At 47.8% G+C, this 22,434-nt stretch overlaps 1 protein-coding gene across 1 annotated transcript; it reads right to left on the bottom strand.

Annotated features, from left to right (window-relative positions):
* Positions 1 to 387: 387 nt before the first annotated feature.
* Positions 388 to 21,772, bottom strand: CCL22 (C-C motif chemokine ligand 22). Its single transcript, XM_012447983.3, has 5 exons — positions 21,658 to 21,772; positions 15,789 to 15,923; positions 7,176 to 7,278; positions 5,106 to 5,229; positions 388 to 2,212 (listed from the first exon to the last, which is right to left on the bottom strand). Exons 3-5 carry the CDS (start codon positions 7,246 to 7,248, stop codon positions 2,131 to 2,133), a joined length of 279 nt encoding a protein of 92 aa, XP_012303406.2. The 5' UTR covers positions 7,249 to 7,278; positions 15,789 to 15,923; positions 21,658 to 21,772; the 3' UTR covers positions 388 to 2,130.
* Positions 21,773 to 22,434: the final 662 nt, after the last annotated feature.

Raw genomic sequence — 22,434 nt, 5'->3', positions numbered from 1 at the left:
TGCCCCCTGCCCCATCTCACAGGTACAGCAAATGCCAGGTGCAATGACTCACTCCTATAATCCCAGCACTTTGGGAGGCCGAGGGAGGAGGATCTCTTGAGCCCAGGAGTTTGAGACCAGCCTGGGTAACATGGCAAAACCCTGTCTCTACAAAAATCAGTCAGGAAGGCATAGAGAGACCCAAATCGCAGCCTTTAGCCTGGCCCAACCACCTGAAAACGGTCTCCACCCAGGGTGCCTTCACTCAGTTACACCCCATTCTCTGCCTCCTGCCACAGAGAGAGAGAGAGTGTGCTACCCTACCACAGCCAGCTTCCTCCCAGGGCCACCCTGTCCCCCTCTCACATAGTTCCTAAAATTATTCAATTCATCCGTTTGGGTTAAGTATTTACTCTGTTTTCATATACATATATAACTCCAGCTTTTAATACCAAGCCAAGGGTAGTCATTCACACCATAGCATGAATTTGCTTCTCTGCTATTTAGGGAAGGAAGCAGGAAAAGTGGAATGGGGGGATACTCTGAAGAGGTCAGGCCTGGGTATTGGAGGTTGGAGGACCATCCAAAAAAAGCCTGAGGGGAGAAGGAAGTGTAAGCAGACATGAAAGTAGGTAAAATGGGGAAGAAAGGAATAGGAGTCACCTCTTAGGAAAAAAAGAGGGAAGCTGGGCGCGGTGGCTCACACCTGTAAGGGAGGCCAAGGAGGGTGGATCACTTGAGGTCAGGAGTTCAAGACCAGTGTGGCCAACATGGTGAAACTCCGTCTCTACTAAAAATACAAAAATTAGCCAGGCATGATGACACACACCTGTAATACCAGCTACTTGGGAGGTGGAGGCAGGAGAATCGCTTGAACCAGGAAGGTCGAAGTTGCAGTAAGCCTAGATCGTGCCGATGCACTCCAGCCTGAGTGACAGAATGAGACCCTGTCATAAAATAAAAAGGGGTTGGGGGGCAGGCACAGTGGCTCATGCCTGTCATTCCTGCACTTTGGGAGGCTGAGGTGGGTGGATCACCTGAGGTCAGGAGTTTGAGACCAGCCTGGCCAACATGGTGAAACCTCATCTCTATTAAAAATACAAAAGTTAGTCAGGTGTGGTGGCAGGCACTTGTAATCCCAGCTACTCGGGAGGCTGAGGCAGGAGAATTGCTTGAACCTGGGAGACGGAGGCTGTGGTGAGCCAAGACTGCACCATTGCACTCCAACCTGGGTGACAAGAGTGAAACTCCATCTCAAAAAAAAAGAAGGGGGGCAGTGGGGGAAGAATCTGGGCAAATTTGGAGCTTCACGTTGACCCAGCAGGCTCCTTTCTAGTGACCTTGAGTCTCTGTATCGACATGTAACTGCCTTTTGGCAGGGAGAGGGGAGGGACATGAGTTTTATCGATCTTGTCTGCAGCCACTTTCTGGACTCCGATTCTGAGCCAGGCCCTGTCTGCAGTGCTCCTAGATGCTGAGAGATGAGAGCAACTTAGATATAAACCTTGGTCCAAGAAGTGGGGAGGTGGGGGAGACAAGTCGCCAAATCCCAAGAATCTGGGCAGACTATGACTAGTGCCATTAAGAGGGGACAGAGGGCCGGGGACGTCTAATACATGAAATGCAATTACCAGTTGCTTGGGCAAGCAGTGCCTTGGAGGGCTGGTGGGGCTGCACAGGTGCAGGTGGTGAGAATTTCTGGGTGTCGGCAACATCCCGGGCAAAAACCCCGAAGTGGGATGTGTGGTATGGGTTTGGAGAACAGGGAGCTAGAACCCATCATGCATGAAGGGAAGTGGGCAGGCTGGAGACAGGCATGGAACCCAGATCCAGAGGGCCACGTGCAGGCTTGGGAGCCCTGACCTCAGCTTAGGGACGTGGGGAGCCATGGGAGAGTTTGAGCAGGGGAAGTCACTGACGGGAATAGGACCCATTGGCTGCAGGGAGGCAGAGGACGGGTTAGAGGGGTCAGGGAGGAGATGGGAGTGACAGCACAGAGGGGACAAAGGGTGACAGCTTCAGGGATGGAGATCAGGGAATGCAGAGAGTTGGCATGGGCTTCCAGCGGAGAGCAGCTGTAATGGCAGGGAGGTAGGGCTCCTGAGCCTTCCTGGAGGAGCCAAGGCCATGGTCATCAGAGTAGGTTCCTCATTATCTCAGCTTCTTGAGAATCATCTTCACCCACAGTACTCTGGGGTCGGCACAGATCTCCTTATCCCTGTGTGTTTGCAAGCTGGAAGGAGAAGACCCCAGAGACAATGCAGCAACATTAGCATGCAGCAAGGATTAGCATTTATGAACCACCTACAGTATGCAGGGCTCAGCATTTATGAGTCACCTACTGCACATAAGGTTACCTGCTAAATACAGTGGTTCAAAATTTATGAGCTACCTGTGGTCTGAAAAGATTATTTCTCAAGAGGAAGAGGAGGTCAGGAGCTCATGCCTGTAATCCCAGCACTTTGGGAGGCTGAGGCAGGAGGATCGTTTGAGCCTAGGAGTTCGAGCCCATCCTGGGCAACACGGCAAAACCCTGTCTCTACAAGAACATATAAGTCAGCTAGGCATGGTGGCATGCGCCTGTGGTCTCAGCTACCTGCGAGGCTGAGGTGGGAGGATTGTTTGAGATCAGGAGGTCAAGGCTGCAGTGAGCCCGGATCTCTGCTCCACTGCACTCCAGCCTAGGCAACAGAGGGAGACTCTGTGTCAAGAAAATAAAAAAGAGGAAGAGGAGCAGCAAAGACTTCCAGGACCCTCAGCTCTGTAGTCCCAGTCTTGAGTTCCAGGTCAGGACATGAAATAGATTCACCAAGACTTGTTTTTGTTTTGTTTTGTTGTTTTTGTTTTTGTTTTTTGAGATGGAGTCTCTTGTCACTCAGGCTGGAGTGCAGTGGCGTGATTTTGGCTCACCACAACCTCCGCCTCCAGGTTCAGGTGATCCTCCTGCCTCAGCCTCCCAAGTAGCTGGGATTACAGGCATGTGCCACCATGCCCAGCTAATTTTTGTATTTTTAGTAGAGACAGGGTTTCACCATGTTGGCCAGGCTGGTCTTGAACTCCTGACCTCAGGTGATCTGCCTGTCTCCGCCTCCCAAGGTGCTAAGATTACAGGTGTGAGCCACGGCACCCAGCCAGAATCCCCAAGAGTCTTATATCACTAAACTACTCTGAGCCTCAAGACGCATTCTTTCTAGGGTCCCTTCTGGCTCAAAATCCAATGATCACAAATGATTGATTGATTGATTGATTGACTGATTGATTTTAAAGACAGGGTTTTTGGCTCAGGCTTGTCTTGAACTCCTGGCCTCAAGTGATCCTCCCAACTAGGCCTCCCAAAGTGCTGAGATTACAGGTGTAAGCCACTGCACTCAGCCTTTTTTTTTTTTTTTTTTAAACAAGACAAGAGTCTTACTAAGTTACCAAGCCAGTCTCAAAATCCAGGGCTCAGGCAATCCTCCTGTCTCAGCCTCTGGAACTACTGTGCCCAGCAATTGAGCATCTATTATGTGCCAGATACTGAGCTCTTCACCTTCCTCTCACTACTACTGTGCCCTGCAATGCTCCAGAGGCCCCCAACCTCCCTGTGCTCATTTCCTCACCTGTCAAAAGGGGACCATGACGGCACATACCGCATAGGGTAGTTCCAAGGATTAAATGAGTTCACATTTATCAAGTGCTTATAGCAGTGCCTAGCAATTAGCAAGCACTCTCTATGTGTTTGATAAACACAAATAAGTGAAATAAGTAAAGGTTATTACTCCATTATACTGTTGGGGAAACTGAGGCTCAGAGTTAAACAGACAAGAACGCTGAGAGGGTTTCCTGCTTCAGCCTTCTTTATTATTCGCCTGCAGATCCCTCAAAGAGATGGGATCAGCAGTGAGGAGGAGGCAGATGAAAAGATAATGGAGCCCCAAAGCAGGTCATGAACCCCCAAACCAGCCTCCCCCCCAGTGTGTGATTTGGTGGGCAGCAGGTTCTGAGCATTTGGAGAACCAGCCAGAGAGGCTACCACAGAGAGAGCAGGACCTGTCACCCAGCCAGGTGTGGGCCCCAGGCCAGGGAAAAGGAGGCAAAGAAGCCAGAGAAAGAAACAGAGGAGAACAAGGAACCCAGGAGAAAACCCTGACTGAGGAACCAGGAGTGAGTTCTGGCTCAGCCTGGGCAGCCCTGAGCAGGTCACTGTCCCTTGCTAAGCCTGTTTATACATCTCTACCGTGGGAATCATTGAACCTCCTCATAAGAGTGTTGTGAGAATTAAACCAGTTAACACAGGTAATGATTAGAACAGTGCCTGGCCCTCGGGAGGCACCTTGGAAATTTTAGCTCTTAATGTTATTCTTCTGGTCAAAATGGGCTGCCTCGGATGACTCCTGGGAGCCTGGAGAGGATCCAAGATGCTTTTAATGTGCTTTTTTAAAAAAATAAAATAAAATAAAAAAAACAGAGTCTCGCTCTGTTGCCCAGGCTGGAGTGAGGTAGAGTGATCTTGGTTCACTGCAACCTCCACCTTCCAGGTTCAAGCGATTCTCCCACCTCAGCCTCCCGAGTATCTGGGACCACAGGCACGCACCACCACACTCAGCTAATTTTGTATTTTTACTAGAGACGAGGTTTTGCCATGTTGACCAGGTTGATCTCAAACTCCTGACCTCAAGTGATCCACCTGCCTTGACCTCCCAAAGTGCTGGGATTACAGGCATGAGCCACCATGCTCAGCTCACCATCCATTTTTGCCAGAACCTGGGATGATCTTTGCTGACTCAGTGACACCAGGCATACTCCTATATCCGCTCTACCCAAATACCCTAGATACCACAGCTACTGACTGCCTACTGCCATGCCCACACTGGGCAGCACCCTGTTCACTCAGCTCTGCATCCTCAGAACCTGACATGTTGCCTGGCACATAGTAAGCGCCTGATAATATTTGCTGAATGATCACATTATTTTCATATGTAGTCCACCCAAGCCTGAACTGAGCCGTCTCTTCCAGCCAAGCCATCCTGGAAGGCATCCAATAGCCTGCCACATCCGTGGGTGTGTCCCACCCACCAGCACGTGGGCCATCCCAGGCCGTACCCATCAGGCCCTCCCAGGCCCTGTGGCCCCAGCTCCGTACTCACACCACGCCAGGTCTCAGGCAGGAGTCTGAGGTCCAATAGAAGTCTTTCACCACGCGCCAGGGCAGACGGTAACGGACGTAGTCACGGCAGCAGATGCTGTCTTCCATGTTGGCACCGTAGGGGCCTGGGAGAGGGGTACCCAGGGAATTCACAAGCTGGAGCCCAGAGAGGTCACCCTCGGCCCCAGCCCCTGACCTCGGCCTCTCCAGGCTCCAGAAAAGAGATGCAGTTTTTCTGTTCATGTGGAAGGATGGTGACCGGAAGATACTGAGCCCTCCAAGACACAACTCTTGGAGCTTCTGAGAAGCCACTTAGGGCCCAATGTCTACACTCTGGGATAGTCAGCTCCAGGAGCAGCGATTCAGAACAACTAAGCATCAGCTGTATCCCAAGATGAGACTCAGTGACTCTGAGCCACAAGGAGCCTTAGATTCTTGCTGCTCAAGGTGAGGTCCGTGGTCCATGGCATCAGCATCACCTGGGAGCTTGTCAGAAATGCTCAGCCCCTGGCCCCAGACCCACTGAATCCAGTGTGCATTTTGACAGGCTCCCCGGTGATCCATCAGCATGTGGGCATTTGGAAAGTCTGCTTCTGCTCATATCTGCTCCAAACTCCTTCAGTGTGCACTGGGGAGCCTGTGGTCCAAAGAGGGGGAGGCACTCGCCCAGGGTCACACAGCAAGAAGCAGCAGAGTCAGGACCAAGGCTCAACAGAGGACAGTCATGTAGACCCGAGTTCGAATCCTACTTTCCCCTGACTCGCTGGGCCACCCTGACCAAGTCACTGAACACCTCTGAGGCCCATTTTCTCCTCTGACCAAAGGAGTAATAACAGTACCAGCTTCAGAGGGTCTTTAATGCATGAAATGCGCTCAGAGAGCCCAGCAGCTGGGGGCAATCCTTGTTCATAGACGCCCAGCCCTACTCTAGCACTCACTCCTCCACCCAACACAGCACGAGTATAGGGCAGGGTGGAGAAGAGGAGTCAGGAACCCGTGCTGAGGACAGGTTCTGGGCAAAAACGGGCGGTGAGCAGGGGGCAGTGGCTCATGCCTGTAATCCTAGCACTTTGGGAGGCCGAGGCAGGAGTATCACTTGAGGTCAGGAGTTCGAGACAAGCCCAGTCAACATGGTGAAACCCTGTCTTTACTAAAAATACAAAAATTAGCCAAGCATGGTGGTGAGTGCCTGTAATCCCAGCTCTTCAGGAGGCTGAGGCAGGAGAATCGCTTTAACTAACCCCAGAGTTGGAGGTTGCAGTGAGCTGAGATTGCACCACTGCACTCCAGCCTGGGCAATAGAGACTCCACCTCAAAAAATAAACAAACAAAATAAAAAAAAATTTTAGGCTGGGCACGGTGGCTCATACCTGTAATCCCAGCACTTTGGGATGCCAAGACATGTGGATCACCTGAGGTCAGGAGTTCAAGACCAGCCTGGCCAACATGGTGAAACCCCGTCTCTACTAAAAATACAAAAATTAGCTGGACGTGTTGGTGCATGCCTGTAATCCCAGCTACTGAGGAGGCTGAGGCAGCAGAATCACTTTAACCCAGGAGACAGAGGTTGCAGGGAGCCAAGACTGCCCCATTGCACTCCAGCCTGGGCAACGAAAGCAATACTCCATCTCAAAAAATAAAATAAAATAAATAAAAATAATAATAAACTTTTAAAAATGGATGGTGGGAGGATAGCACCAGCTTTCCAAGTAAGAACGCTCTGCCGCAGCCCTGCCTTCCCCGACGAAGGCCTGCCCGCTTAGAATCTCCTCACCCACACCCCCAGGGCCCTATGCTTGAGTTTTCTGGGGCAGAAGATCCCAAAGCCATTCCCACCGCAACCCCCAACCTAGCTGAGACAGATCCTAGACTCTAAGCCTTCAAGACTACCCATTCAACAGACATGTAAACTGAGGGCCAGGGAAGCGCTGCAACTAGCCTAAGGCCGCAAGAGCCAACAGCAGACTGAGGTCTTCCGATCTCAGTCCAGTGGTTGTCCAAGACATGAGGAAAGACACCCCACCGTCCACCCTGGCCTCTGCAGGGGGCCTTCCTGCCCCCCAAGCCTCACCTGCCTCAGTTGCTTGAAGCGCCACAGCAAGGAGGACGAGGGCAACCAGGAGCGCGGTCTGCAGGCGAGCCATGCTCTGTCCTGTATGTGTCAGCCCAGGTGTCTGCAAAGGGCCATGGGAGACCTGGGTTTTAAGTGCGCTGGCTCCACCCACAAACCTCTCTCATTTACCTCTTAGTCACTGGGGTGTCCAGAATCTCTTGACATTCACATCACCAAAGAACCACCTCTCACTTCCTCCAAAATGGAGAAATTCTCTTTGGCGGGGAACCACTCAGAGGGGACCCCCCCTCAACGCTGTCCTCTCCTCTGGTTTCAGAGACTTGTAAAATCCCCCTCTTAGAGGCTCATGCTCCCCGGGGTCTCCTCGCTGTGTGGCTTTGGCCATGTCTGGGTGTCTCTGGGACTTGGTCTCCCTATCTGGTAACAGAGATGGTTTCACAGGCCTGTTGACTTCACTGGTTGTAGATCAAGTGCGAGTGTGAAGCAACCCTCACCTGGAATTGAGGCCTGTCTTGTACCCCTCGTGACGGCGTCACTGACCTCTCTTTAATGCGAGAGGCTTGCGAACCCGCTGACCCATCGCCAGCCTCCTCTGGGGCTTCTCGCGAAGTCCACATTGGCCAGGTCGTGGATTTCTCAATGGTTTATGAAAAGCACCCACCCACACTTCTGTCCTGCCTAATCTTCCTTCCTTCCCAGTGGCTACCAGCCCCTTCCTCCCCAACTCCCCTCTCAGACCCTCATGATGTCCGTGTCCCATTGACACTGCTTCCTAAATCTCCCTCAGCTCTGCCTCCTTCTCTCTAACCCCACTATCCCTGCCCAGTCCAGGCCACCTCCACCTCAGGCTGGGATGCTGGCCCCCTTGATGCCGTCCCCACCTTGCAGCAGCCAGAGTAGGCAGTCCAGAGCGGCACACTCTCTCTCCTGCCTCAAAGCCCTGCTGTGGCTCCCCATTCACCTAAGGGCAGAGCCCGGGCTCCTGTCTGTGGCCTTCAAGTCCCCCTTCCCAGACAGGCCTCTCCCCTGTGGTCTCCCTCCCCTGCGGGATCGCACCACACTCCTCACAGTTCCTCAAAAGGGACCGTGGCCTGTCCCTGGCCTTTAATGTCGCTTTCCACATCCATAAACTCCTACTCTGTCACCAAAGTTGTGTGAAATGTCACATCCTTGGTAAGCACACCCCCGCAGGACCTTAAAGCCATCTAGGGGACCTGGCATGTGGCCCTGAGCAGATTGAGTCAGGTTTTTTCTTTCTCAAGCCCCTCCCTAGAAGCCAAACTCCAAGCTCTTAGAAGACTGGGGTTTCCCTTCATTTTTCTTGGCATTCCCAGTGCCCTCTAAGGATCAGGTACATGGTGGGTGCTCAGAACACATCTAATGGGCTGGGTGCAGTGGCTCACGACTGTAGTCCCAGCATTTTGGGAGGCTGAGGCAGTTGGATCACCTGAGGTCAGGAGTTCAAGACCAGCGTGGCCAACATGGAGAAACCCCGTCTCTACCAAAAAAATACAAAAATTGGCCAGGCATGAGGGCACATGCCTGTAATCCCAGCTACTCAGGAGGCTGAGGCAAGAGAATGACTTGAATTTGGCGAGAGGTGGAGGTTGCAGTGAGCTAAGATTGTGCCACTGCACTCTAGCCTGGGTGACAGAACGAGACTCCATCTCAAAACAAAACAAAAAAAACATATCTAATGAAGGAGGAAACTGAGGTTCAGAGAAAGACCGGACTTGCCCAGTTCACACATCCACACAACGGCTACACCAGGCCTAGGACTCAGACTTGGGACTCCATTTGTAAAGGGACCCATCCATTTATCCATTCCTTCATTCAACAAATATTTAGTGAACCTTGTGGTAGATAGAATAATGGCCCCCCAAAATGTCCACATTCTCATCCCCAAAACCTATAAATACGTTACTTGACATGGTAAAAAGGACTTTGCAGATGTGACTGATTACAGTTTAGAATTTTTTTTTTTTAGAGGCAGGATCTCACTCTGTCACACAGGCTGGAGTGCAGTGGTGCAATCACAGCTCACTGCAGCCTCGACCTCCTGAGCTCAAGTGATCCTCCTGCCTCAGCCTCTCAAGTAGCTGGAACTATAGGCGCATGCCACCATGCCCTGCTAATTTTTATTTTTTGTAAAGATGGGGTCTCACTATGTTGCCGGGGCTGGTCTCGACCTCCTGGCCTCAAGCAATCCTCCCACCTCGGCCTCCAGAAGTGCTAGGATTATGGATGTGAACCACCATACCTGACCTAGGATCTTTAAGAGGGAGATTTCTTGGATTATCTGGACAGGCCCAAGGTAATCACAGGGCAGGGTCATTTCAAGGGGGAGGCAGTGGGTCAGAGTCAGAAGAGATGATGGATGACAGAGCAGAGGTCCCAGTGATGTGGAACCCAGGGATGCAGGCAGGCTGGAGAAGACAGAAGAGGCAGGGAAAGCAGATTCTCCTCTAGAGCCTCCAGAAAGAGCTCATCCCTCCCACACCTTGATTTTAGTCCCCTGAGACTGATCCAGGACTTCTGACCTCCCAGGCTATTGGATAATACACATTTGTGATGTTTTAAGCTGCCAAGTTCGTGGTCATTTGTTACAGCAGCCAGAAGAAGCTCGTAAAAGCACCTACTATGTGCCAAGTGCACTGCCAGAGTCTGGGAATGCAGCCTGAACAGGAGAGCAGGGGCCCCTGCTTTCATGGAGTTTGTCTTCGACAACAGACAAACATGGCAAACAAGGTAATGTCAGGCTGGGAGGAACTCCAGGAAGCGAATGAAACAGAGAAGCAGCTCTGGGACAGGTTGTCAGGAAAGGCCTCTAGGAGGGGTGATATTTCAGCTGAAATTCGAAGATAGAAAGGAGGCCAGGTGCGGGGGCTTACACTTCTAATCCCAGCACTTTGGGAGGCCGAGGCGGGCGGATCACCTGTGGTCAGGAGTTTAAGACCAACCTGGCCAACATGGTGAAACCTTGTCTCTACCAATAATACAAATATTAGCCAGACGTGGTGGTTATTTTGTTTTGCACACCCGTAATCCCAGATACTTGGGAGGCTGAGGCAGGAAAATCGCTTGAACCCAGGAGGTGGAGGTTGCAGTGAGCCGAGATTGCCTGGGTGACAGAGCAAGACTCGGAAAAAGAAAGAAAGAGAAGAAAGAAAAGAAAGAGAGAAAGAAGAAAGAAAGAGCAAGGAAAGAAGGAGGGAAGGAAGGAAGAAGGAAGGAAGGAAGGAACGAAGGAAGGAAGGTGCCTGCCAGGGAGGACATAGCAGATGCAAAGGCCCAGATAGAGTGAGAGAGCTGAACAGCTGAGACAGAGTGGGTAGAGACAGAGTGGGTAGAGGAGCAGAGCACAGCTGAGGGGAGAGGCTGGCAGGCAGGGACTGCAGGGTTCCTGTGAACTCCTGCCAGGACACAATCTGAAGGGCACCACGTTACCTCAGAGGACCTCCTGTCAAAAGGCACGACCCAGGGTCAGTCACAAAAGAACAAACACTGTATGATTCCACTGCTTTGGGGAACCCGGAATAGTCACATTCACAGAGACAGAAAGCGGAATGGAGGTTGCCAGGGGCTGGGGGTGGGGGAATGTGAGTTAGTATTTCATGGGGACACAGTCTCTGTTTTGCAAGATGAAAGTTCTGGAGGTGGATGGTAGTGATGGTTGCACAATGTGAATGTACTTAATTCCACTGAACTATACCCTTAAAAATGGTTACAATGGTAAATGTTTGTTATTCATATTTTTTATCATTCTTTTTAACAGGTGCTCCTCTAGAATGAAATCAAGCCCCTAGTATTAATTCCCAGTTTACAAGAAATAAAGGGACTAGAGGAAGATGATAAATGACCCCATGAGGAAGCAATCAGACAACCCCAGAAGGTGGAAACTTCCAGATCCTCTTCAAGATAACTGTGCCCAGGTCATTAAAAAGTTAATGTTGGCCGGGTGCGGTGGCTTGCACCTGTGAACACTTTGGGAAGCCTTGGCTGGCGGATCACTTGAGGTCAGGAGTTTGAGACCAGCCTGACCAGCATGGTGAAACCCCATTTCTACCAAAAACACAAAAATTTAGCTGGGTGTGGTGATGCAGGCTGAGGCATGAGAATCACTTGAACTTGGGAAGAGAAGGTTGCAATGAGCCGAGATCACGCCACTGCACTCCATCCTGGGTGATGAAGTGAGACTCTGTCTCCAAAATAAAAAAAAAAAGTTAATGTTGTTTTTAAAAAATAATAAAGTGGATAGAACATTTAAGATTAAAAGAGGCTTAAGAGATGTAACAGCAAAATGTAATACATGGACCTTGATTGAATCCTAGTTTTGAAAAAACAGGCAGGGTGTGGTGGCTCATGCCTGTAATCCCAGCACTTTGCAGGCTGAGGTGAGCAGATCACTTGAGGCCAGAAGTTTAAGATCAGTCTGGGCAACATGGTGAAAACCCCTCTCTGCAAAAAATACAAAAAAATTAACTGAGTGTAGAGGTGTGTTCCTGTAGTCCTACCTACTCGGGAAGCTGAGATGAGAGGATCACTTGAGCCCAGGAGGCAGAGGTTGCAGTGAGCCAAGATCATGCCACTGCACTCCAGCCTGGGTGACAGAGTGAGACTCTATCTTAGGAAAGAAAGAAAGAGAGAGAGGGAGGAAGGAAGGAAGAAAGGAAAAACGGGGGGCTGGGCACAGTGGCTGGTGCCTGTAATCCCAACACTTTGGGAGGCTGAGGTGTGTGGATCACCTGAGGTCAGGAGTTTGAGACCAGCCTGGCCAACATGGTGAAACCCCATCTCTACTAAAAATACAAAAATTAGCCTGGCATGGTGGTGTGAACCTGTAATCCCAGCTACTCGGGAAGCTGAGGTAGAATAATTGCTTGAATCCAGGAGGCGGAGGTTGCAGCAAGCCAAGATGGCGCCATTGTACTCCAGCCTGAGTGACAGAGCAAGACTCCATCTCAAAAAAAAAAGAAAAAGAAAAAAAGAAAGGAAAAGAAAAATCAGCTCTCAAAGGTATTTTGGGGACCAGTGGGGAAATGTGAATACAGGCTGGATAGTATAGTACGTAGTAGTTGCTTTATTGTCGATTTTCTTCGGTGTAACAGGGAAGAATATCCTCATTCCTAGGAGATGCACGATGAAATATTTAGGGCTAAAGGTCATGATGACCTTACTTTCAAAGAGTTCAGGGGAAAAAAATATGTGTGTATACATATATGGATATGTGTGTAATATGTGTGTATACATGTATGTATAACTATAGATGTATGTCCATATCTACATATGTGTATTGGTATGAATATGCACATAACATATGTGTATATATGTGTGTGTGTATAGCTACAGATGTATGTATGTACATATCTATATGTGTGTATATATATGAATGTGTATGTGGTGTATGTGTATATATAACAATATATGTATGTGCATATCTATATATACATGTATCGACATGAATATGTATGTAATATGTGTATATATACGTGTGTATATATCGCTACAGATGTATGTGCATATCTATATATGTGTATATACGGATGTGTATGTAGTATTTGTGTATATATGCATGTATCTATAACTATAGATGTATGTACATAGCTATGTGTATATATGTGAATTTTATGTAATGTGTGTCTGTATATGTGTCTCTATATGGATGTGTATGTAGTATGTGTGTTTATAGATATGCATATGTGCATGTATAGATGTGTGTGTGTGTGTGCGTGCGCGTGTACGCATTTCTCCCAGAGAGAGAAAGAGACTAAGCATATATGGTAAACTGATGGTCAGCAGTGTTGCAGCTTAGCAGCGGATATGCCGGTGATCATTGAACTACTCCAAGGACTTTCCCGAGTATTTTAAGTGCATCATATAAAGGCAACTGAAGGTATTGGGGGTGGGGGAAGAAAAACACAAAATAAATAAGAATAAATACGTAATAATAAAAACTTGGGGCGGTGGAAAGGAAATCTTTTTTTTGTTCTTTTTTCTTTTGAGATGGATTCTCACTCTATTGCCCAGGCTGGAGTGCAGTGGCGGGATCTCAGTTCACCGCAACCTCTGCTGCCCAGGTTCAAGCAATTCTCCTGCCTCAGCCTCCTGAGTAGCTGGGATTACAGGCATCTGCCACCGTGCCCAGTTAATTTTTGTATTTTTAGTAGAGACAAGGTTTTACCATCTTGGCCAGGCTGGTCTTGAACTTCTGGCCTCATGATCCACACGTCTCAGCCTCCCAAAGTGCTGGGATTACAGGCATGAGTCACTGCGCCTGGCCAGGAAATCTTTTTTAAATGCAGAAGTCATCCTGTGACCAATGGGTGGCTGTTGGAGGACTGAAAGTGAGTGACAGAGAATTGACCTGGCGGCTCTTCATCTGAACCTGGGGTTTTCTTACCTGGGGCACTCCAAGGCTGAGCCCCCTCTATGGGTGGGCTCAGGGGCTCCCCCCTGGAGAGCCCCTGAGTCCCCAGGGACTTGGCAGGGCCCCAAGTCCTTGCTGCTGGCTCAGCCTCTGCAGCAGCCACCTTCCCCATCACCCCTCTCCCTGGACTTAGAAGGAAGGTAATCACACCTGGGGCCCAGCAGCCTTTGCACCCCCAGTACCCTGGACCTTTCAGGAGACAGAGATGAGGCAGGCATAGCATTCAATACCATGGTCAGAAAGGACACGGGGAGCCAGCTTTCAAAGAAAAGGAAGGAGAGTTCCTCCTGGGGCTGAAGGTGGGGAATCACCAGGGGCACAAATGGCAGCTGCTGCTGATGGGGATGTTTTCTCTCCTCCTGGCAGGTGCTTTATGCTGGTGTCATCCTCTGTCCACGCTGCAATGGGTGGAAAGCTCTCAGACCTAACCCTCTTTCCCCAACCCCCCTTCTTCTTTTGTTTAAATTAATGTGTGTATTAAAAATACATTAAAGTAGAAACAACCCAAATGTCCATCAGCTGATGAGTGGATATAGAAAACGTGGTATATATATGATCCAGGAATCCCACTGCTGGGTATTTATCCAAAAGAAAGGAAATCTGTATATTAGAAGATATCCACACACCCATGTTTACTGTAGCACTGTTCACAATAGCCAAGATAGGGAACCAACGTGTGTCCACCAATGAAGGAATGGATAAAAAGAGTGTGGTATATATATATACAGTGGAATGCTATTCTGCCATAAAAAAGAATGAAATCCTATCATTTGCAGCAATATGGTTGGAACTGGAGGTCCTTATGTAAAGTGAAATAAGCCAGGCACAGAAAAACAAATATCATACATTCTCACATATGTAGGAGCTAAAAAAGTGATTGCATGGAGGTACAGAGTACAGTGGTAGTTACCAGAGGCAGGGGAGAAGAATGGGGGGGATAAACAGTCATTAGTTAAGAACTACAAAAATACAATTGGGTAGAAGGAGTAATTTCTAGTATTTGATAGTACAGTGGGGAGATTATAGTTAAAATTAGTTTATCATAGATTTCAAAACAGCTGGAAAAGATGTATAATGGTCCCAACATAAAGAAATGATAAATATTTGAGGTGATGGATATCCTAGTTACCCTGATTTGATCATTATATATTGTATACAGTTATTAAAATATCACATGCACTCCCAAAATATATACAATGATTAAATCTCAATTTAAAACATAAAATATATGTGGTATATATATGCAATAGAAAATTATTCAGCCTTACCCAGCACTTTGGGAGGCTGAGGCAGGCAAATCACTTGAGGTCAGGAGTTTGAGACCAGCCTGGCCAACATGGTGAAACTCTATAAATATAAAAAATTAGCCAGGCATGGTGGCAGGTGCCTGTAATCCCAGCTACTTGGGAGGCTGAGGCAGGAAAATCATTTGAACCTGGGAAGTGGAGGTTGCAGTGAGACAAGCCCAAGATCGTGCCACTGCACTCCAGCCTGGGCAACAGAGAGAGACTCCAAAAAAAAAAAAAAGGTGTGAGCATGGTGTGTAATCCCCGCACTTTGGGAAGCCAAGGTGAGAGGATCATTTGAGGTCAGCAGTTTGAGACCAGTCTGGCCAACATGGTGAAACTCTGTCTCTACTAAAAATACAAAAAACTAAGCTGGGCGTGGTGGCGCACACCTGTAGTCCCAGCCACTCAGGAGGCTGAGGCACAAGAATTGCTTGAACCCAGGAGGTGGAGGCTGCAGTGAGCTGAGATGGTGCCACTGCACTCCAGCCTGAGTGACAGAGGGAGACCCTGCCTTAACAACAAAAAAACAAAGAAAAAAATTATTCAGCTTTAAAAGGACCAGTCACAAAAAGACAACAGTGTATGATTCCACTAATACAAGGTACCCAGAGCAATCAAATTCACAGAGACAGAAAGTAGAGGCCGGGCACGGTGGCTCCTGGCTATAATCCCAGCACTTTGGGAGGCAAAGGTGGGTGGATCACGAGGTCAGGAGTTCAAGACCAGCCTGGCCAACATGGTGAAACCCCGTCTCTACTAAAAATACAAAAATTAGCCGGGCATGGTGACAGGCGTCTGTAATCCTAGCTACTCGGGAGGCTGAGGCAGGAGAATTGCTTAACTATCCTGGCCAACATGGTGAAACCCTGTCTCTACTAAAACACAAAAAATTACCTGGGTGTGGTGGCGCACGTCTGTAGTCCCAGCTACTCAGAGGCTGAGGCAGGAGAATCGCTTGAACCCAGGAGGTGGAGGTTGCAATGAGCTGAGATCTGCCACTTTACTCTAGCCTGGCGATAGAGCAAGACTCTGTCTCAAAAAAAAAAAAGAAAGAAAGTAGAATGGTGGCAGTCATTCTACTGGGAGGTGGGGAATGGGGAGTTAGTGTTTAATGGGGTGGAATTTCATTTGGGGAAGATGAAAATGTTCTAGAAATGGAACGTGGTGCTGGTTATACAACAATGTGAATGTACTTAATACCACAGAACTGTACATTTAAAACGATAAAGGTGGTAAATTTTATGTTATCTGTATTTTAGAACAATAAAAATACACGATAACATATAAATGTGTATTTGCACAAGTGCCTAGTTTATATCTGGAAAGATACACAAACAATCTCTATTAGTTGCCTCCAAGGACTCAGGATAGTGGGTGGGGCAGATGCTCAGAGGGGAAGATTTGCTTTCCACCAAATACCCTTTCATATGATGTGAACATTTTTCCATGTGCATGACTGACCTATGCAAAAAGATAAAATTTTAAATTCATGCATTACACAAGGGGTAGAATGAAAAGAGTTCTCCCACCTCTGAGACACCCCTCAACCCCATGCGAGGTTTCATTTCCCTTCCTCAGAGGCAAACAGGCTTAATGATTTCTTGTTTGTCCTTCAGAAATAGGCTATGCATATGCAAGCTTCTATATAAAGGAAGGAAAATGGGAAGAAAGAGGAAGAGAGAAAGGAAAGGAAGGAAGGAAGGAAAGAAGGAAGGAGGGAGGGAGGGAGGGAAGGAGGAAGGAAGAGAGGAAGGGAGGAAGGGAAGGAGGGAGGGAGGGAGGGAGGGAAGGGGGAGGGAGGGAGGCAGAAAGGCAGGAAGGGAGGGAGGGAGGAGGAAGGAAGGGAGGGAGGGAGGAAGGAAGGGAGGGAGGGAGGAAGGAAGGCAGGAAGGAAAAAAGGAGGGAAGGAAGGAGGGAGGGAAGGATAGAAGAGGAAGAGAAGGAAGGAAGAAAGAAGTGAAGAGGGAAGCAGGAAAGAAGAACAGCAGATAAAATATGCAAAAACACTGTTTTGCACCTTGCTTTTTTCACCTAAAATGCATCTGTCAGAACATCTAGCTGAGCCCGGTTCTTTCCATTGGCTGGGTGGTTTTCCACGATATGGATATACCATAATGCCTATAGCTGGTCCCCTACTGATGGATATTTTGGGGTTTTCCAGTCTTTTTCATTTACAGAACAATGTCAAAATAACCTTCCTTGAGCGTACTTGCAAGGGGGAATGCTTCTGGTGGACAAATTCCTAGAAGTAGGGTGGCTGGGCTTTTGCTTCCACAGAGACATAAAAAGAAAACCCCTGCCCTGAACAGCTGTCTCGGAGCTTCCTCTTTTCAGCAGAGGCAGGGGTGCCCCAGGAGAGGGCTTTGCATGGGGTTGGGAGCACCACTTCAACCACTGATTTCTTTTCTTTCTTTTTTTTTTTTTTTGAGACGAGTCTCACTCTGTTGCCCAGGCTGGAGTACAGTGGTGCAATCTCAGCTCACTGAAACCTCTGCCTAATTTTTTTGTATCTTTAGTAGACACAGGGTTTCATCATGTTGGCCAGGCTGGTCTCAAACTCCTGGCCTCAAGTGATCCACCTGCCTCGGCCTCCCAAAATGCTAGAGTTACAGGCGTGAGCCACCGTGCCCTGCCTCCTTGCTCGCTTTTTTATCTCACTTTTGTTTTGGCTGCTGAACCTCTGCTTTTTGTCTCACTTCTTGCTCACCCACCCCTTCACCTTGTTTCTGTTCTCTGCTTTTACTTATTCTGCCCTTTATCCAACTTTCAATTCCTTTTGCTATTCTCCTGTCTCATTTTCCAAGGGACTCTACCATTTTACATTTCTACCTAGCAATGTCTGAGGGCTCTCTCCACTTCCCCACTGACCTTTGCTATTGCCTGTCCTTTTGATTACAGCTCTCTGAGCAGGGGTAAAGTGCTGCCCCTGTGGCTTTGATTAACATTTCCCTGATGACTAATGATCCTGAGTATCTCATCATGTGTGTATTGGGCATTCGTCTATTTTCTTTGGAGAAATGTCTATTCAGGTGTTTTGCCCATTTTCCATTTTTCAGTTGTCTTTTTTGTTGTTGTTGGTTCTTTATGTATTTTGATATTAGATCTCTATCAGATATAAGATTTACAAATATTTTCTTTGATTCTTTGGGTTGACTTTTCACTTTATTGATAATGCCTTTGGAGCACAAAACCTTTTCACTTTGATAATATCCAATTATCTACTGTGCCTTTGGCTATTCATGCTTTAGATATCATATCTAAGAAACTGTTGCCTAATCCATGGCCATGAAGATTTGCTCCTATGTTTTCTTCTAAGGGTTTTATATTTTGATTCATTTTGAGTTACGTTTGGTAAATGATGTGAGTTAGGGATCTGACTTCAGTCTTGTGCATGTGGATATCCAGTTCTATCAGTGTTATTTATTGAAAACACTATTTTTTTTTTTTTGAGATGGAGTTTCACTCTTGTTGCCCAGGCTGGAGTGCAATGACATGATCTCGCCTCACTGCAACCACTGCCTCCCAGGTTAAAGCGATTCTCCTGCCTCAGCCTCCTGAGTAGCTGGGATTACAGGCATGCGCCACCGTGTCCAGCTAACTTTTGTATTTTTAGTAGAGATGGGGTTTCTCCATGTTGGTCAGGCTTGTCTCGAACTCCTGACCTCAGGTGATCTGCCCACCTCGGCCTCCCAGTGCTGGGATTACAGTCGTGAGCCACCACACCCAGCCTTGAAACGACTATTCTTTCCCCTATAGAATTATCTTGGCATTCTTGTCAAAAATCAACTGCCCATAAATGTATTCATTTATTTCTGGACTTTCAATTTCTACACAATCTTTCTCTTTTTTTTTTGAAATAAGGAGCTTGCTCTGTTGCCCAGGCTTGCTCAGGCTTGTTCAAGACAGCTCACTGCAGTCTTGAACTTCTGAGCTCAAGTCATCCTGCCTTCTCAGGCTCCCGACTAGCTGGGACTACAGGCATGCAGCACCGTACCAGGCTAGTTTTGTTGTTTGTTTGTTTGTTTCTGGAGAGACGGGGGTATCACTTCGTTGCCCAGGCTGGTCTCAAACTCCTGGGCTCAAGCAATACACCCACCTCAGTCCCCCAAAGTGATGGGATTACAGGTATGAGCCACCACGCCCAGTCCACAATCTTGATTACAGTACTTCATAGTAATTCCCTCCTCCTAGGCCTTCTTATTTTTTTAATTTTCAAACAAAATCTTTCAAACATGCAGCAAAGGAAAACAAGTCTTGGGATCCACAACCCAGATTTAACAGCAGTTAGCATTTTTCTGTCTTTTTGTTCATATCTCTTTTTTTGACTAAAAAATAAAATATTTTAGACAGAGCCAGGTACAGTGGTTCATGCCTGTAATCCCAGCACTTTGAGAGGCCAAGGTGGATAGATTGCTTGATCTCAGGAGTTCGAGACCAGCCCGAGCAACATAGTGAGACCCCCATCTCTAAAAAAAAAAAAAAAAAAAACAAAAGAAAGAAAGAAAATATTTTAGATACAACCAGAGCTACCCTACCCCTAGCCCCACCCATTTCCCCTCCCTCTCTCTCCTTGGGAGGGCACTGGGGTCGTTGCCAAGGATATCATTGTACTTTTAGAGACTTATAAATAAGATGTAGCATTGTTCTGTGGGCCTTAGTGTTTTATCTAAGTAGTATCACACAGGATGTAACCTTTTACAACCTGCTTGTTTTGCTCATGTTTATCTTTGTAAGCTTTCCCCACGTTGATTCACGTGGATCTAGTCTATTCATTTTGCTTTGCAGCAAGTTCTAATTTGGATTCATCCATTGTTTGTTCCTGCATTCCCCTGGCAGTGACTATTTAGGTTGTTTCCAGATTTTCACTATTATTGCCAGTTCCATAATGAATGGACATTCCAGTGTGCACCATCTTGTTCCTTTCATCTTTTTGTTTATTCTTGGCTCTAAACTTAGTTCTCCACTGAGGGACCTGCTTCCCCTGCAGGCTTCTAAGAGGTGGCTATTATCTCCTCAATAGCCGTTCTACTGTGGGGCTGGGGATAGGAGAGGCATTGCCCCTTGCTCTTCATAGCTACTTCCAAACCACGCATTTTTCCTCCCTAAAACCCCCAGCTTCTTTCCTTAGTTTATTTATTTATTTTTAATAGATACAGAGTCTCACTATGTTGCCCTATGTTGCCCAGGCTGGTCTTGAACTCCTGGCCTCAAGTGATCCTCCTGCCTCAGCCTCCCAAAGTGCTGGGATTACAGGTTCAAGCCACTGCACCCAGCCCCACAGCTTCTTTGAAAGGTGAGTCACCACGTTACCATCCATTGCTCCCTCTGGTTGTAGCCATCTACACACCCCTGTCACTCCCCCTCCCTCCATGACTGTTACAGCTCCCAGCTTATAGTCATTCTCTCAACATGATTCTGACACAATCATGATTTCCTTTTGGGGGTGTGTGTGGAAATGTTTTAATTGCAAGATTCTTAGATATAGCGGTTAAACCATTGCTCACAATTCCTTACTAATTAAGAGTGCCTCATGCTGGAAACACACCCCTTCTTATATTAAACTCAGGTGATCACATCTCAGAGTTCTTGTGTTAAAAGATTCACACATTTATTAAGCCAAAGAGTGCGGTGCAAAAGGAATATTTCATCAGCTGAAGTCACTACTACTATTGGCTAGAAACATCCGTCACTTTAGAATACTTAACTATAAAATATATTGAATTCCATGTATATTAATCATGTACATGTGTAACTAACACTAAATGCAGTTCAGTCATTAAAAAGTTAGATTCTGGGCTGGGTTCACTGGCTCATGCCTGTAATCCCAACACTCCGAAAGGCTGAGGCAGGAGGATCAGTTTAAGCCAGGTGTTCGAGACCCTAGCGGGGGCAATATAACAAGATGCTATCTCTACAAAGGAATTAAACAATTAGCCGGGCATGGTGGTGCATGCCTGTAGTCCCAGCTATTTGGGAGACTGAGGCGGGAGTACTGCTTGAGCCAGGAGGTCAAGTCTGCAGTGAGCTGTGATCGCACCACTGCACTCCAGCCTGGGCAACAGAGCAAAACCCTGCCTCAAAAAAGAAAAAGAAAAAAGACATTCTGGGAGCAGGCTTCAAACATACAATCTGGCTGAATTCCCCAGGTAAGGCCCTCTGCGTTATAAACAAATTGCTAACACCAAACTGAGAGCTGGGCGACCCACACAGCGTAGAGCTAGGAAGCAAATGAGACACTCATATCTCAAAGCCACATGGTGATTTTCAGTAACCAGCCTTTCTGTCCCTCCCAGGGTCGCCTTTCCTCCAGTGAACTCATCCCCTACCTGCCTCGGCCCGTCACTCCCAAGGTCATACCCTGGACCATGTCATTACCAGCAACTGCCCTTGCATGAGCTCAACACAAAACACCCCGTCTCCAACCGCCACCATCTGTCTGTCCAGCTCATTGCCTAGAGCATCCAACGCCAAGAGTCCTTTGAGCTCACGCAGACTGACCCTGCCCTTTCCCTTGCCTCCCCTTCATGTCCTTAATTGTCGCCTTACTCAGCTCCCAACTTTCATGGTCTTTCATTACAGGCATCGTTTATCCACACCCTCGACTCTCTTCCCAAATAACTTCGACTCTCATTCCCGCTAACTCCTGGTAAAACCAGAACACGGAAAACCCAACTCTCCATCAACTCTGCACCTGCCCCAATGCAGCTGACATGGCTGGAGAAAGGCACCCGGTCATGCTAACGGTAAATCCAAGATCACTCACCTCAGTGCCACCCAAAAGTCCCACTGCGTTTTCCTGACTCATTTGCTCCCCACTCTCTTTGAATATTTCATACTTTCCTCCCTCCACTCAAACCTTCAAACTCCTCCTCACTGATCCGTGCTTGAAACCGATGACCTTGATTTCTACGTCCCTAAGAAAGGAGAAGTTACCAGAAGACCACACCCACCTGCAACACGGCATCTGCCCACTGCAGGTTCCTTGTTCCTCACTCAATGACAAGCTTGTCTGACTCACGGCCTGTGGGTCTCATGTGGCCCAGGACAACGTTGAATGCGGCCCAACACAAATGCATAAATTTTCTTAAAGCATTAGGAGATTTTTTTTGGTGATTTTTTTTTTAGCTCGTCAGCTATCATTAGTGTTAGTGTATTTTATGTGTGGCCCAAGACAATGCTTCTTCTTCCAATCTGGCCCAGGGAAGCCAAAAGGTCGGATACCCCAAGGGACATCACTCCTCAATTCTCCTATTTCTTTTCCGAGTCATCAATTTCCTCCTTTCGACTGTATCATTCTCTCTCTCTCTTTTTTTTTTTTTTTTTTTTTTTGAGACAGAGTCTCGCTCTGTCTGGAGTGCTGTCTCCAGGCTGGAGTGCATTGGTGCAATCTTGGCTCACTGCAACCTCTGCCTCCCAGGATCAAGTGATTCTCCTGCCTCAGCCTCTTGAGTAATTGGGATTACAGGCGCACACCACCACACCGGGCTAATTTTTGTATTTTTTTCATAGAGATGGCGTTTCACCATGTAGGCCAGGCTGG

The sequence above is a fragment of the Aotus nancymaae genome, unplaced genomic scaffold (genome assembly GCF_030222135.1).
Source record: "Aotus nancymaae isolate 86718 unplaced genomic scaffold, 86718_ANA_hifiasm-v0.15.2.pri h1tg000030l, whole genome shotgun sequence".
NCBI classification, from domain to species: domain Eukaryota; kingdom Metazoa; phylum Chordata; class Mammalia; order Primates; family Aotidae; genus Aotus; species Aotus nancymaae.
The sequence above is the reverse complement of the archived record's forward strand: the minus strand, read 5'-3'. Positions and strand labels throughout refer to the sequence as shown.

Excerpts from the sequence above, each read along its gene's own strand:
- CCL22 (XM_012447983.3), bottom strand. The coding sequence starts at position 7,248 with ATGGCTCGCCTGCAGACCGCGCTCCTGGTTGCCCTCGTCCTCCTTGCT. Across the intron at positions 5,230-7,175 it reads GCTTCAAGCAACTGAGGCAG|GCCCCTACGGTGCCAACATG; the intron begins GTGAGGCTTGGG and ends CCCCTCTCCCAG. Across the intron at positions 2,213-5,105 it reads TGCCTGAGACCTGGCGTGGT|CTTGCAAACACACAGGGATA; the intron begins GTGAGTACGGAG and ends TTCTCCTTCCAG.